This window comes from Trachymyrmex cornetzi, unplaced genomic scaffold, assembly GCF_001594075.2.
Source record: "Trachymyrmex cornetzi isolate Tcor2-1 unplaced genomic scaffold, Tcor1.1 scaffold406, whole genome shotgun sequence".
NCBI lineage: Eukaryota > Metazoa > Arthropoda > Insecta > Hymenoptera > Formicidae > Trachymyrmex > Trachymyrmex cornetzi.
Window position 1 is genome coordinate 298,448 of NW_017298811.1, and position 16,306 is coordinate 314,753.

Sequence of the window (16,306 nt, forward strand, 5' to 3'; positions counted from 1 at the left end):
TCCTGCATGTTTACCTAATAAATGATGAATTATGACGATTTCAAGCGGTAACAAATCATGACCATTTTAGTGTCATCATCTCCCGGACTATAATAGTCTACGTTAATTTTTTCTATTTTTCTGAATGTCAAATAAAAAGAAAAAAATGAAAAAAATTCGAATTATTTTTTCAAACTTCGGAAAATGTAGCGTTAATCCAATCGTAATATAACTACTTGTCGACATGCAGCGCAGCTCTCCCTTAGAGCCAGGGATGGAAGTTACTTTTATCGTTTTGTAATTATTATTTATGACGATTTTACTATTACCTTTTATGTTACAATTTTAACGTTAGTTTTGTCGTTACTTTTTTATGGCGACATATATCAAGATTAAGTTCATTGGAGACGAAAATTCTGACCATATGTTTATTCGATTACTTCGCTCAACAATGCTTCCTTCACAGCGTTTTTTAAAAATGCTTATCCCTTACAAATATTTAATAATAAAAAATAGTAATTAATTATTTATTTTAAATAACTGTTGTTTAGTATATTTTTAATACTCAAAATAAGTATTGTACATATATGTTTTGTACACAGCTAACATACATATGTCGTCAAGGTCATGTTCATTGACGGAGATGGCTCTCTTTTTTATATGTTACCAGGTCTTTAAGTGTTTCACTCTGTAAACATTTTGACACACAATGTCAGTAAAAATAGCTTACAAAGTAAATGTATACACATGTATAATACTAACCCAAGGATAGCTGCAGAAATCAGAGCACTTAAGGCAATAACGTATGATGGATAACAGTTCAGAAACATAACATATGTCCAATGAACAAACTCGGTGAAATTTATGTCATTTTTTAAATAAAAGAGAAGATTATAATAATTATACGCTAACTGATAAAAAACATGTACAATCCATCCGATTGTTATTCGAATTATCCAATTACGTAGCCTTTGGTACTCCTTTGGCGTTCCGAGAGCTTCTAACGTATGGTCTACTATAGCAAGTTCGCGTAAACACATTTTCAATTCCTTTAAAAAAATCATATTGATCCATTATGCGAAACAAAAAAAATTGTAATTTTGTATTTGAGTAAAAATTGTTATTGCAATGTTTACACGAAATGTGACTGATAAAGATTTACATTATAATAATGTAAGCATTAAAATTGATCTGTTAAAAAGAACCTTTTTTTTGTAATTTGATTTAGTTTATTGCAAAGCGCTATGGAAAAGACTACATGTTAACAGAGTAATAAACATAAATAAAAAATATGATACAATAGACTATAGCAGCTTACAAATGGTTAGACGTCAGCAAAACTGCTGTTACAAAGCCTAACAGCAACAAAAAATCGCGAGTACTATAGCACGATACTAAGGCAATGATGTACTGAGTGGTGAAACAAAAAATAATTAAAATCATATAGATACGCACGCACAAACACACACACTCAAGCACTTACATATACCAGTTACATCAGTCTTGCTTAAATATTGTGAGTAACGCGATGAAACGTGAAGCAGCAGAATGAAAGCAGGACAAAGGGGGAGTGGTTTTTATTGATACAGTAAGAGAACTACACTGTTTAACTGAGGTGTAGGAGAAAGCAGCACTTAGTGGAACGATGAATGGGAAGGATAAGTAATATTGGTACCTGATGACAAGGGGGTTAAAAGTGAAATATAGCTCAGAGTGCAATTGAAGGAGGCGTCGCAGATATAAGGAGTATTGATGCGAGGGAGAGTAAAAACGAGACAGCATAGGTGGAGAACAAAATGTTGCTACATCCTAGTCAGATCTCTGGTAATACGGAGATATATGGTCGTATTTACTGACACAATAAGAGAAGCTGAGGCAAGAATTTTGGATACGCTGTACACGATTCAGTAGTTATTCATTAAGACCAGAACGTAGACGACATCGACGTAATCAAATAACGAAATAACCGAGGGGGTAACTACTAGCTGAAATGTTGTCCCACTGATTACATAATTTCATTTGATTTCATACGATTTAAAATGATTTCATTTGATTATAAACGATTTCATCTGATTGCAAATGATTTCATCTGATTGTACAATGTTTTAATCTAATTATAAATGATATCATTTGATTACACAATGATTTCTCATGATTGGATATGTAATTATAACATTTTTAGTGATTACAAATGAAAATTTTATTTGATTAAAAACACTGTGACGCGAGGATAACTACTTAATATAAACGTGAGACAATATGTCTCCAAAATCATAAAATCTTTAAGAAATCGCTACCCTGGTAGCAAGCTGACGTCAAAATGACGTCATTTGACGTCAAAAAGACGTCATTTGACGTCAAAATGACGTAGCTTGCTACCTGGGTATGTAATCAGATGGGTGTGCAATCAGATGTGTCCATGAAATCAGATAAAACTATGTGGAATCACTAAAAATCATAATGAAATCATGTGTAATTAACAGATATTATTTGAGATTTCATTGGAATGCCTGGAAATCATGTGTAATCATCAGAAATCATATTTCATCAACATAAATTATTTTAAATTTCCATGTAATCATGGCAATCGTGTGTAATCACCATGAAATTTGTGATGAAAATGGTCACCATAAAATTTCATGAAATCAGTATAAGTAAACAATTCTAAGGGCCGCGACACAGACTTATGCGTAACACATAACGCATAGTCGAGGGGGTAACCACTTAATGTAATCGTGCACTGTTAAATTTTATAGGGTCAAATTAACTTAATGTGAGTCGCCACTGCTCCTACTAAATATATCGTTATTTTTAATTAAAATGATAATTAAATTTGACACTATATAATGTTAAATTGATACTGTATAGTGTCAAATATAACCATTGTTTTAGTAAAAAATAATGATATTATTGAGTAGGAGCAGCGGCGACTCACATTAAGTTAATTTGACCCTATAAAATTTAACAGTGTGGGACAGTCCTCGAAATCATTATAAAATTTATATGAAATCTCTATGTATAATCCGAGAATTACATATGCAACCACAATAAATCATTGTATAATATTAAATAAATTCGTATTTTACCAAATGACTGTATGTGTAGTGAAAAAAATTATTTGTAATCAGATAAAATCATATGATGTCATATAATCTGTGGGACAATATTTCAGCTAGTGGTTACCCCCTCGCGCATAGTGCATAAGAGAAACAATTGATAAAAATTTTTCTTTTTTGTGAAGTGAAAGGAAAAGAAGTATTTAGAATTTAGATTGATTAGTTCTCTCATGCGTTATTAGTTATTAGCTTTTTGCAAAGGTCTGTGTCGCTGTCCTAAAGTAGCAGAACGTAAACTACATTATCAGCCATGTTTTCTTGTGCACATAGAGCATCATTTGTACTTGTTTAACATTAGATTATCGATAAAGATAAATTATGCTTTATGCGTTTGATGAGCAAATTTGGAACCTCTAGAATCTTATATGTATATAAGATGAAGCGCGACCGAACATATATTGCGCCTATGTAAAAAACATGGTGGTAGTTTATGTTTGGCAACCTCAGATTTATATACACTGATTTCATCAGATTTTATGATAATTCCACATGATTTCATCACAAATTTTCGTGATTGCATTGGATTTTCAGTGATTTTGTGGAAATTAAAAATGATTTCTACGAATTATATATGATTTCATTATGATACCTGATGATTCTGCATGATTTCATTTAACTTCTTGATTACACCTGATTGCAAAATTATAACATGGAGATTTCATAGTGATTTCGGGGACACTGTCCCACGATTACATTAAGTGGTTACCTCCTCGGAAATAACGCATAATTGAGAAATGAAGAGTTTTTGAAAGCACAGGAAAGGATGTGGTGAAGAGAAGGGGATAAAGAAGATGTAGACAGGTATATGCAGCCCGACACTTGACGGCCACGTGTAAATCGAATATGAAGATTCAACATGAATATCAAGAATTTCAATAGAGGAGAAGCGAGGAATTGGAACGGAGTTAAGAGAAATATGGAAAGATTGAATACGAGATAATAATGTTGAGGAACCGACAATAAGCAAGGATGATTTACAGGGATTTAGATGCAGCGAATTATTAATAGAAACCATTCGGCAATAGATTATAACAGCGAAATTCAACTGGGCGTTAGGAGTCTACGCGCTATTTAGCGCGATTAGCGGTAATTGTTATTGCTGAGGATAGCTCAAAACGTGAGCCGAAACGTACAAATCTAATTTGTAATTCACACTTAATTTTTGCACAAAATTGCATCCAGCGCAGACTCCTAACGCTAAGTTGAATTTCGCTGTTATATTTTTGTATTAATTAAAGAAGTCTATAATTTTGTATATTTCTCACTACTTGAATTGTTTATTCGGCAATAGACTTTAGATTTTTATTTAAAGCGGAACAGTACTGCTAAAGCATTGAATGGATGAAAGGATTTGAGAAGAATTACGTCGTCTGCATAAATGAAGAGATCGGAGGACAGAGAAACATTAGACAAATCAGAGACAAAAATATTAAAAGTCCGAGTATGGAATCCTGGGGTACTCCAGAGGAAACGGCACGAGGAGAGGAAAAAAGAGGAAAAGGATTATATTATATATGAGGGCTTGCTGGGTGCGAATTGTAAGGAACGAGCAGATTAGTGAGAGGGCCGAATAGGTTAGACTACATAGCTTGAGTTTGACTAAAAGTAGGTCATGGTTGAAGGTAGCCGTTTATAAAAACTTTTCATAAATTTGTATTTGCCTGTAATTGCGAATTTAAGACTCTTTTAATGGTCACAATTAAAAATACTATTAGGTGTTGAACTTAATTCCTGCCATTTTTCATCTCTAAAATTGATTTGTTTCGTAGGGAAATACCTTAATCAAAGTATTATTAATAAAGTATTATTAATTAGTAATAAAGTAGAAAATGGAGGAAATTACTTTGATTAAGATATTCATTCATCTTCCCTTCGAAACAAATCAATAATACTAAACGAAAGACAAGTAATATTAAAAGATCAAGTATTATTATATAGTAATCAGGACTGACCAGGAGTCATTTTAAATTTTTACCTTGAAACGACACATGCTAACAAGAATTAATATAATGGTGAGCAACGATACGACATCTGCCATGAACATTTTTCTTTCTATCTGGAAACTATAGATGTATCCTGGATAGTAATAGAAGTATATAAGAAGGCTCCATTTGGCCAAACCATACAGGCAAGAGACATACGTCCTAGGTTGTCCAAGAGGATATTCAAACATGGCCAAATTGCAGAACCCGCCAATGGTCATTAATGGTGCCAGCGCTCTTTCTAGCGTCATAGTTTCCGAGTCGACTAGTATTTTAACTGAATTAGTTCTTGTTGCTCGAAACACAAACACGTTTTAATATTTTTTATAAGATTTTCAGTAAGTTTTCGCAGTTTCTCTAGGAACTTTATGAGAACTACTCTGTAAGATATGTATACTGGGAAATATAACGTATGTAAATGCCGTTCAAACAACCAAGTATTGAACAACAGAATAAACACACAGATAATCTAGATTAGATTGCCTTTCTTTTCACGGAATTTTTATTTATAGGTATGTAGATTAAAGCCATTAGTTATGGATCATCCTTGAAAAAAACATTCATATTTTTATCTAGAACGATATCAAATATTTAATGAAATATTTAATAGTTATGATTGATCATAAAGATTACATTATGGATGATTTTATTTCAATTCGATACCGTCTTATACGTTTTAATTTTAATTAAATGAAGTAATGACAATTGTACACAATTAGACTTCATGTGCTAATTGCGGATAAGTTCACCAAATGCTTTTTACTTTTTGGATTTAATTTCAATTGAGCATGATTTCATGAAATCTAATGCTATTTACTATCTCCTGTAAAAGCCATAAGGCAATTCTTATGATATTACACTTTGAATTAATTTTTGTAGGTATATATCCTACTTTATGTCTCACGTTTTATTATTTAATGACGTTAATATGAATATGCAGAGCTATTGCTAATAAATAAAAAATAATTGACATTTGAAAAAGATAAGCAAATACTAAAAAATCTTGTGATATGCATTATTTAATAAGTAAATGCTATAATTATTTAAATATATATCGCTATAATTATTTAAATATATATCGCTATAATTATTTAAATATATAATGTCGTATAACGTATGTATGTATATGCCGTTCAACCAGCAAGTATTGAACGACAGAATGTGCACACAGATAATCTAGATTAGATTGCGCTTATTATTGTGGAACGTTTATTAATGTGTTATGAAGGATAAACGATTATGAAGGATATACGTAACTAAACTTGCAATATTATGTCTTTATACTAGGTACAAATGCGTTTAATGGATGCTTTTTACTCACATGGCTTTTAACGACACGTGTTGATTTGAATTGAAGCTGATAACTTTAGTAAAATATTTTATATATTGAAGTTATACGAAAAATCAATAAGACATGACATAAGCATAAAAGCCAACGCTAGTTATTATTGTTTTTATCAATTTTACATCAAAATATAAACTCTATATGTTTCGACCAGCATCAGGTCATTTTCAGCAATATTTTAAAAAAGAAATAAACAACATTGGTAAGATCTCCTTCCTTAATTTTTCTAACATTATCTTAATGTTAACAATAATCTTAACTGCTCGCCGCAAAACTTAAACGGTGAAAACCATGTTTAGAAGCTCCTTACAAGTTCCACGAACTCCATACCATAACGCACTCCTGTGTTTCTATTCCTCGACATTTATTCAGTATACGTATTCATTCCAGTTATCGTCCACATTCCACTTTTACTGCTAATATTTCCAGTAATCTCCATAAATTCTTTATTTCAGAAAACCAATTCTCTCGTTTAATACAATAGTTGACCACGATTATCAAGAGACACGGTAGTGTCTCGCGCCAAGTGGGCGCGCAGCGCGAGACACGCGAGTGTCTTTACGCGAGTTAGCGAGTTGCGGGCATCCGAGTACCCGAAATTCTCGGTTTTTTTAATAAAGGCCACATTTTTATGGTTCTTTTCCATATTACTACGTGAGTTAGACAAAGACGAACAAAGTTGATTATTCGGTCTTTCTCTAATCCACGTAATAATATGAAAAAAAACCACAAAAACGTAGACATTACCCTACGAGGTTTGGTACACGAAAAGGGCACGAGATATCCTGTACTCTCAGGTTTCTCTCTGATAATACTTTTCAAATTTATAATAAACTTTGAATCTTGATCTCGGAATTAGTGGTTGAGGAAAGTCGATTTTTTCAACAGTCGATAAAGTCATTATTAACTTTATCTACTGTCGATTTTTCCGACAGTCAGTAAAATCAACAGTAATTTTATCGACTACAAATAATTAAGATCCCCTGTTTATTTACTGATATCAGAAATTTTTAATTTACATTTTCTCTTCTAATGTGTTTAAAAATGCCATAAAGACATAAAGATCTCGTAAGATAATCGTAAAGATGTCTTTTGGGACATAGGCATATCCAAAAAAGATCTACTAGACAGAGGTTTTTTTTAGACAATATATGTTGTTTAGGTCAAAAATTGTTTACACAAAAATTTTTTTTCTCAAAAGAACTCGCTTTCTGGGGATTCTTATTATATAATACCGCAATTTGATGACTCTATTTTTAAGATAATGTAATTGGCTGTTTATCACTTGAAAGTAGTAAAGTACAATTTTCTTAACGGAATTTAGAGTAATAATGTAATTAACAATTAATGCTGTAGTTAAAAAAAAATACCAACGTATTTTATTATTGAAATATTATCTAAGAGCTGACAACCATGGTGTAAAGAATTGCGTAGTTGCCCTGTGTCAAAAAAATTTTTTTTCCATCTAGAACACATATACATCAGATTTTATTTGATCATCATCTCTCAGAAGGAAATGGTAAACCGAGAGTATCTTTATTGCTATATAATAATCTCTTAATGCTGATAGACCATCGGATTTAGGATTAAAAACGATACATCCCATCTCAGTGGATATAAACAAAAGAAGTCATCACGTTTCTAATACAGATATTTGAGATACAATAAATCGGGAGAAAGAACAAAATTTAAGAAAGATAATTAATATTATCAATATATTTGTGGTATGTAACGTCGTATAATGTCAGGCGTCGAGTGGCTTGCCACTCGGTGCGATTAATTCCCGATCTGTGTAGATCCAGGTTCAATTCCACTTGCCTACATACATGATTTTTCGCATTTAAGGAGCCGAAAATGACTCCATATATTTAAGATGCGATTCCGTAAGTCTTTACACGCCTACCGACAACTGCCGGTTCGGATCCGGCATTAAATTTGTAGGTCCCATTATTACTAGTGGATATTATTTATCTGCATCTGAGCACAAACAGTAATTGAATATCGCAAAATTCCATTAGATCTTTCTAAGATCGTATAAAACATATTCGAACTTTTTGATTTATGAGTTTTTATTTCTTTAATTATCTAAATGCATTACATAATGATAACAAATAATGTTACACGGTATGAATTTGACTGTACTTCAAAGATACTAATTGCTTTTCTACGCTACTAATAATCTTCCAATCTACATCCTGATAAAATAGAATATCAAAATCTGGATGACTCATCATCACTTTTAATGTCTTTTTTGCATCATTCCTGCAGTTAATATACTCGTATAAGCGTAATAATAGCAAATATTATTGATGATATATTCCCAATAGATGAGAATCAAAATCACATTTTGAGATTTACCTTGTTTCGTTATTACCGTCAAGAAGAAATTTAGCACACATTGTGAATATCTTACGGCGAAGGTCTTTGAGATTTGGATTTGACAATAAACATTCCACACCAATAATATTAATAATATTATAAAGCAATCGACTGATGGTTGCCCTTATCAATGGATTCTTGTGGCTGTATAATGTTACAATATAAAATTGTTGGAGATATGTCAATTGGAGCAAAGATGGGATAGTACATTCAATCACCTAGCACTATGTTCGTTGGTCAATATACGAATACAAGTTGCAGGAGGCAAGTGTGACACCATGGAATCCAAGGCACGTTGAGCGTCATTTCGGATTCCTTTGTTCGTATGCGTGCTTTTCAAAAGCAACGTGGATGCAAGTTCATCAAATTCAGGTCTTTGAGTACACTGGACTGTCTTGTACAACTCCATCGCTACCTGGCAGGCAGTTCTAACAACATGCGGCCTCGTATTTCGCAGTAAACTGCAAAAATAATGATGTTACGTTGTAGCAAATAAAATACATGACTCCATCTCTCTAAAATTTTTAAAGTGAATATCATTCTGAAGGTAAAATCTCACTCTTAAAGATTGAAATTTGTGTTACTCTTTGTCAAGAGTGGCTTAATTTTCATTCTTTAGAATGAGATTCTATTCTCATTCTAAGAATTTAGAGAGAGGAGATACAATAGAGATGCTCCAATGACCTGCATAATGTTCGATATATACGAGGCATGTTGGAGTCCAGTAATTCCGGTTGAATTCTCGAAATGTGCATCAGCTTTGTTAAAGCTGATACACTGCTTTGCCATTGATCCTGCTTTAAGCTCTGCATGGCATGTTTCAATGCTTCATGTGGACTCGCGAATTCCTCTTGTGTTTCTACACAATCGCTCTCCAGCATAGATACATAATCCCCATAAATGACAGTAGGATTAACATCCTTCGGATATTTATTACTGAAAATACACATGTTCGAACATGAGTAATACATTCAACGTTTATTGTTATTTATATATATTTTATTTGTAATTTACTAATTTGATTTAATTCAAATAATTTGTCCCATGTTAAAATTTTAGTAAAATGCAAAGAAATTAAACATGCTCGATGTACCTGTCAGATAACGTGGGAAAACGTAGGTCACCCGAAGCCCCAGAATATACTTCGACAAATTGCGTTTTTGCAACTTGTGATGAATTTGCATTCTCATGCTGAATAGATAAGGAAGTCGTTTCCGCCGCCGCACGTGAGGCAGACTTACCTTTTATCCAAGACAGTTTTTATCACGAAATAAATACTGATATTTATAAAAGATTCCGCAATCGACTAATGTTCCTACCTGCGCCTTTACACATGGGACACATAACATATTTCTTGCATCCCGTTTGCGCCATTCTGTCACAATTTTTCTTATTGTAGTACGATATACGGGGACTATATTTTACAGAAATTCGATTACTTTAATGTTGCAGGAATTTGTCTGCTGTATCTTTGTCTCTAAACGTCCATTTTAAACACGTAAGCATCGCTTGCATAACTTTCTATAAAAGTGCTACTTTGGCATTTAGATAAATTCAAGTCGATATTAACATAAATTTGTATTAACGCCTGATATTGGCACGCAATAAATTCGATAAAAATTTCAATAAAACAAATCGATAGAGATTACGATGACGACAGTAATGCTACAAAAGATAGCGATAATTGAGCACTAAGCTAATAAGAAAAAAAATTTCTGTATTTTTTTGAAAATAATTTTCTTATGCTATATAAGAATATGTACATTATATATTATTTCTCTATACATTATATTAATAAAAAGCGATAAAGCTATAAAATATAGCCGAGTCGCATTTATCCTAATGAATAAGATAAATTGGTCCTTCAATAAACTGCAAAATAATAAAAGTTAATTCCTTTTGTCGAGAAAGTGCTTTCAATTGGCTAGTTGCAATTTTCTAGCCAAATATGGTCCGGTTCGATGACACGTGTCACGTGTCGTCTAAGTATTATATGATACACTGCTCAATTCGATTACGAACGATTGAAGGATAATTTATATCCCTCATTCTTTCCAGTTTATATCACACAGTTCCAGTGTATGGAACTTTATTCCGCACTGTATTTTAAAGTCCCAGTTTGTTTCACAAATGAAAAAATTTGACTATCTTTGTTTTTTAATGTCTCCTAAAAAGTGTATCAGTTCCGTGTATCACGACGGCGGTTTCTCTAGCGAGATATTATAATCCAAATGATCACAATGTATAGGACACTGATAATACGACACTGCACTAGCATGGCCGGATCTTCCTGATGTCATAGGCACACCTTGGGCCCATTGGTCCTGGACCGGGTCGTAAATTTCTACTATATTTAAAAACGTTGTACCATCGTATCCTCCTAAAAAAGGAATCGTACGTGTACATTATTTTTGAAATGCCTCTCTAGAAAAACAGCTTTATTATTTCGACAAAGATTGAGAGAATCGTACTTACCCATTGCATATAGTTTGCCATCAAGAATGGTGACGCTAAGAGCACTGCGGGCGATGGTGACGCTGCTCACGTTCTCCCATATGTCGTGCTCCGTGTCGTACCTTTCTACCGAATTCAATTGCGATTTCCCGTCGTATCCGCCTATAACGTATATATACTGGCCCAGACTGGCCACACCAGCTCCTGAGCGACTGCACTTCATAGGCGATACCATCGTCCATTCATCATTCTCAGGATGGTAACACTCCACTGAGCTGAGCCGGTCCTTGCCGTCGAAGCCACCGATCGCGTAGAGCAATCTATCAGGAACGTATTTTTTTACATTATATACTATAAAGATTTAATATATTATACGTGTAACTTTTAATGATTATAATGGTATATAAATACACCTTCTTAAATAAAATGAAAGGTGTATGTCTTTTATGTGACATTCAGAATATTATAGTTTGAATTAGTAATATAATTATCATACTAATGTCACGTAGCTAAATATGATTTACTTTAAAATTTAAATGTAATCATTTGTTTTCATAAGCACTATGTGATTAACATTTTTATCGTTCAATGAATATCGATGCTTTGACAAATAGTACCTATTCACTACTGCTACTCCTACGCCTAATCTCTTGATATGCATGGATTTCACACTGGTCCACGTATCTTGATCCGGGTCATAGCATTCGACACTATTGTGGTATTCAACGCCTGCGCTGCCACCCACAGCATACAACAGACCGTCCATAACGGCGACTCCGACCCTATTCCTTGGTACCGACATCGGGCTGCATGGTCGCCATTGATCCGTCATTGGATTATACCTGTCAACCCAGTCGCTGTCGTACCTGAGAAAAGTCACATGATTTTGTTAGTTATATTTCAAAGTTTTTAATGTTTGGTTTTAACGTTTGCATTTGGAGCCACCTGCGTAAAGCGGTATGTCAATTATAATTTTTCATACTATTTTTATGTGTTATCTGATAATTATATTTGTGTGATATATCGCAGCATAAATTTCCAGATTTTTTAATGCATTTCTATGTAGACCTTCATGCAAAATTAGAGTATATTTTTAGGTATTTTAAAATAAAAATAAATGTATTATCTTGATTTTAGTTATATTTTCTATTTCTTAAAAATATAACAAGGAAATAAAATTCAGTATAAATATAAAAAATGTCACATTCTAATTTTGAAGAGAATTTTCTTTAAAGAATATATAATTAGATATCTTAGTAAGATATTTAAAAATCTAAAAAAAAAACAAACTTACATGGCACTTTTTGGTACCAAAATATAGCACTTTGGTTTTTGCAAAATAGAAACAAAATCAAGGACATAATCTTTATAAAAAGTTCTCGAGTTTCAATAAAATTCCATAAGAATTCCTTTATTTCTTCAGGCAGGAAAAGTTTCTTGAGAATTTGAGTTTTTCAAGATTTTCCAGGTAATTTCCCAAACACTTCATATTACTATACTTCCGAAACATCGAACACAATCGGCGTCCAAGTGCTAACCTGCTTCCTGGTGAATTGTGTCTCCCACCGACTGCATAGAACATCCCCTTGAGAAACGCACCGCCTAAACCGGATCTGGGAACGATGAGCTTGGCGTGTTGCGTCCACGCCTTGTCATCGGCGTTGTAGCCTTCCAGAACGTCGAGCGAGTGCTTGAAGAAACCACCGGCGATGTATATTACTCGCCGCGTGTTAGGCGTACGCTCTTTCACAACCGGTTTCTTATGCAACGTCAAGTCTTTAAAGATCTGCGCCAGATACTCGCGACACGCCGGCACCTTCTTCAGCACGTCGCAATTTTTCATCTGCTCCCGCAGAAAGTTCGGCGTAAGATACTGGCAGCGTACCGCATGCAGTATGTGCTCCATCTTGGGTCGCCTCGCTTCCTCGTTATACTTAACCCACTTTAGCACGGCGTTGTAAACCTCCCTTTCCTCCTGTACATTTAACTCATCCTTTCTGATGAGCGTCACCAACTGTATGGCGGACAGTTGCAAGAACTCCTCCTCTTGGCATATCTGGTTAAAGTGCTGAACAATGAATTGATTTGCTTTATGGTACAGGTCATGGCAACCGTGCTGCTCAGCAAAGTTTGCGATGCCAATCGCGTTCGTGGGATCGAGTTGTCTTTCCAGAAAAACACTACACGCATCTATCACATTGCTAACCTGCATCAAAACACACATTTATCAAACATTAAATATCAGTAAATATCAAATCCTATATCAATATATTTATTAATCTATTTACACTCAGAAAATAACAGTCAATATTCTAATTTTCCATTCAACAATAAATGCAATATAACATATGTTATACGTACTTAACAGTTACACTGTTGAGTAGAAAATTATAACATTGATGTAATGTTACTACTAGTCTGTATTCTGTGGTCATTGATACAATTTTTTCTTTTATACAATTTTTCTTTTCTCTAAAATCATTTGTTTACGTACCTGAAACATAGTAGCTGCTGATAGCAGCGAACATACAGTAATCTCAGTAACTCTTATTTGACCAGTATACATGAAGTACATTAAGCGAGCCATTGTAGTTGGACAAACACCCTGGAGCTTTACTCTTGTCATCTCGCATTCCTTCAATCCTCCAGTAAACATTGCCTGAAATGTTAAAGCTAGTCAACATCAACTAATAATCTTCATCCATTCTAATTTCAGTGGTATACACTTTTTTGCAAGTAAAATAAGCAAACAAATTCGAAAGTCTATTTTTTAAAGATAAACTTTTTGTACTCAAAGTGAAATATATGTTTAAAACTTGGCAAAAGCAAGAAGTTCTAGTGTAGTCTATATATAGTTTAGCAATAAAAAACAATCCTGATAGCGATTCACTGGTGAAACATTAGAATATATATTGAGCCAATATCATATGTCAACAATGCTCGTTTCTATCAATGTAGATTCTCTATCTTTTTCTAGTTCCAAGCTTAGAAAAAGATAAAGAGTAAGTTGAACCGAGAGATTAAAGTTAATCTACACTGATAGAAACGGGCATAAATTATGCTACTAGGAAAATCTTGAGTTAACGCACGCAGCACTGGGTGCTTTGCATTTAGTGACACAAGCTGACACAAACATCATTCTTTCTTGACATTCAGAGACTAACAAAGATAGAACGACGCTCGTATTGGCTTGTATCACTAAATGCAAAGCACTTGATTTGCATATAACTGTCAAGCTTACCTTAAAGTAGGGACTAGCTGCTGCTAAAATAACTTTATGTGCGTGGAACAGTTCGGTACCGACTTCCAGTATCACGTCAGTCAGCATATGATGGCTGCGCATCATAAACATCATCTTCATAGTCTCCTTCAGGTAATTGGCCATGCAGAACGTCATGTCCCCGAGGTCACCCCGCTGCCGCTCCGTGTTGAGCATGCCCTCCCAATCCGTTTCCTCCCCTGACGCGAACGGGATAGCACCCGGCGACGGCGCATCGTCCCGGGCCTCTTTCTTCCGTTGACAATCTTTCTCTCCATCCATTAAAGTAGAGCTGCAAAGCGAGAATTGCGCCTTCAGATATTTACATACATTCGCGTCATCGCGCGCGCGTACGCACTTCGCTCGATTCTCCTTTCCTTCCCGGAACTCGTCAAAGTCGCGGAGCTATCACCCGTTTCCCGAGACCGCGTTTCCACCACATTCTGACGGATCGACAACAACATCGTGACAGATACTCGTTAGATCTGTTTTCTCTGCCTGAACCACTCAAGGAATATTCCAAATCAAGAGAAAGTGCCAAAATAACTTTATTTTGATGTCATGAAAATCAAAATGATATATAATTTTTCGCTGCAAAATCTGACTATTTTTAGACGTTCAGAATCTTCATCAGAATCAAAATAAAGTCCTCTTGATTTTTTATTGACTTTCGCGTGTTCCTTGGGTAGTACACTTTAGGAAACTTAAAAATGAGGCAGGTATATGTTTGATATCCAGCGAAAACGAGAGAAAGAGAGATGTAAGTGGTGCAGCGTAGCCAGCGTAGTGTAGGAATGAAAAAAAAACAGATCTAGGTATTGTTGTGTGAAAAAGCCGCGGAGGCCGTCACGCGCAATAATAGCAGCGTAATCGCGCGACGCGAGTCACTCATACATGGTGTCGCAGAAGCGTCGCACGTGATCGCGGGATGGTTACCAACGATGAAATCCGTCACGGAGATGATCGCCCGAGATCACCTCTCCGCGTGCGCGCGCGCGCGCGAGCGCACGAGCGAGATCTCGCATACTATGATGGCACTTACCCGGCCTGCCCAGATCACCAGGGCGATCTACCTTCGTCGAGGAGTCACCGATGGACGCGCGAGCGAGACGGGTAAATGCGGCGGATATAAGTAAGGCGGCGTGATCATGTTTCACGATCGATCTCGCCGATGATACACGATGACGCAGGCATCCTCCACCTCCGGGCTTCGGCCCTGCTCCGATAGATGCGGCGTCACCGAGCGAGCGAGGAGCAACGAGTGACAGGCCGACGGCGGTACCCAAGGGAAAGGGAACACAAAAGTCAACAAAATGATCGAAATCCCTTTATCTTGATTCTTAACGTCGATAAACGGTCAAATTTTGTAATAAAGAATTATCATCTTGACTCTCGTGACGTCAAAGTAAAATCGTTCTGACTTTCTTTTGACTTTTTCTTTCTTCTTATTATGCCCCTGCTTGATTCTTCGACCTAAGAAAAGGTACCATGCGTTGAGTTTTGGAACCCAGATCCTGTGATAACCTCCGTGGAGAGGGGTTAGAGGTTTCACTTTTATTATTCAAATGTCTCTTCTCTTGACTTGAGCCAGCGTGTTCTTTGAGCCAAGGCGACGGAGTCGCTTCGTGTAATTTGCATAAGCACGTGTTTCACCGCCGCACGAATCACGATCAATCGCGGACACCAATACGACGAACACGGAAGTCGGAACTGGAGCGGCGCGGGCGGGATTCCTTCTCGTTGCCGCCGACCGCTTACTGTCAGTGACTGTCGCCGTCGTCACCGTCGCTCC

At 35.3% G+C, this 16,306-nt stretch overlaps 2 protein-coding genes across 4 annotated transcripts; both read right to left on the reverse strand.

The window, feature by feature from the left end:
• Positions 1-8,539: 8,539 nt before the first annotated feature.
• On the reverse strand, positions 8,540-10,367 carry LOC108764268 (uncharacterized). Its single transcript, XM_018512410.1, has 6 exons — positions 10,121-10,367; positions 9,895-10,042; positions 9,486-9,737; positions 9,020-9,262; positions 8,781-8,945; positions 8,540-8,684 (listed from the first exon to the last, which is right to left on the reverse strand). The coding sequence occupies exons 1-6, from the start codon at positions 10,173-10,175 to the stop codon at positions 8,540-8,542; spliced, it is 1,008 nt and encodes a 335-aa protein (XP_018367912.1). The 5' UTR covers positions 10,176-10,367.
• A 262-nt stretch (positions 10,368-10,629) lies between these two features.
• Keap1 (kelch like ECH associated protein 1) lies at positions 10,630-16,300 on the reverse strand. 3 transcript variants are annotated; one of them, XM_018512407.1, is made up of 7 exons: positions 15,557-16,300; positions 14,497-14,806; positions 13,750-13,914; positions 12,794-13,461; positions 11,873-12,121; positions 11,277-11,575; positions 10,630-11,181 (listed from the first exon to the last, which is right to left on the reverse strand). In XM_018512407.1, exons 2-7 carry the CDS (start codon positions 14,794-14,796, stop codon positions 10,994-10,996), a joined length of 1,869 nt encoding a protein of 622 aa, XP_018367909.1. In that variant the 5' UTR covers positions 14,797-14,806; positions 15,557-16,300; the 3' UTR covers positions 10,630-10,993. The 3 variants fall into 3 exon arrangements, with proteins under 3 accessions (XP_018367909.1, XP_018367910.1, XP_018367911.1); XM_018512408.1 differs by lacking the exon at positions 15,557-16,300 and adding an exon at positions 14,873-15,068; XM_018512409.1 differs by lacking the exon at positions 15,557-16,300 and having other exon boundaries at positions 13,750-13,928; positions 14,497-14,550.
• Positions 16,301-16,306: the final 6 nt, after the last annotated feature.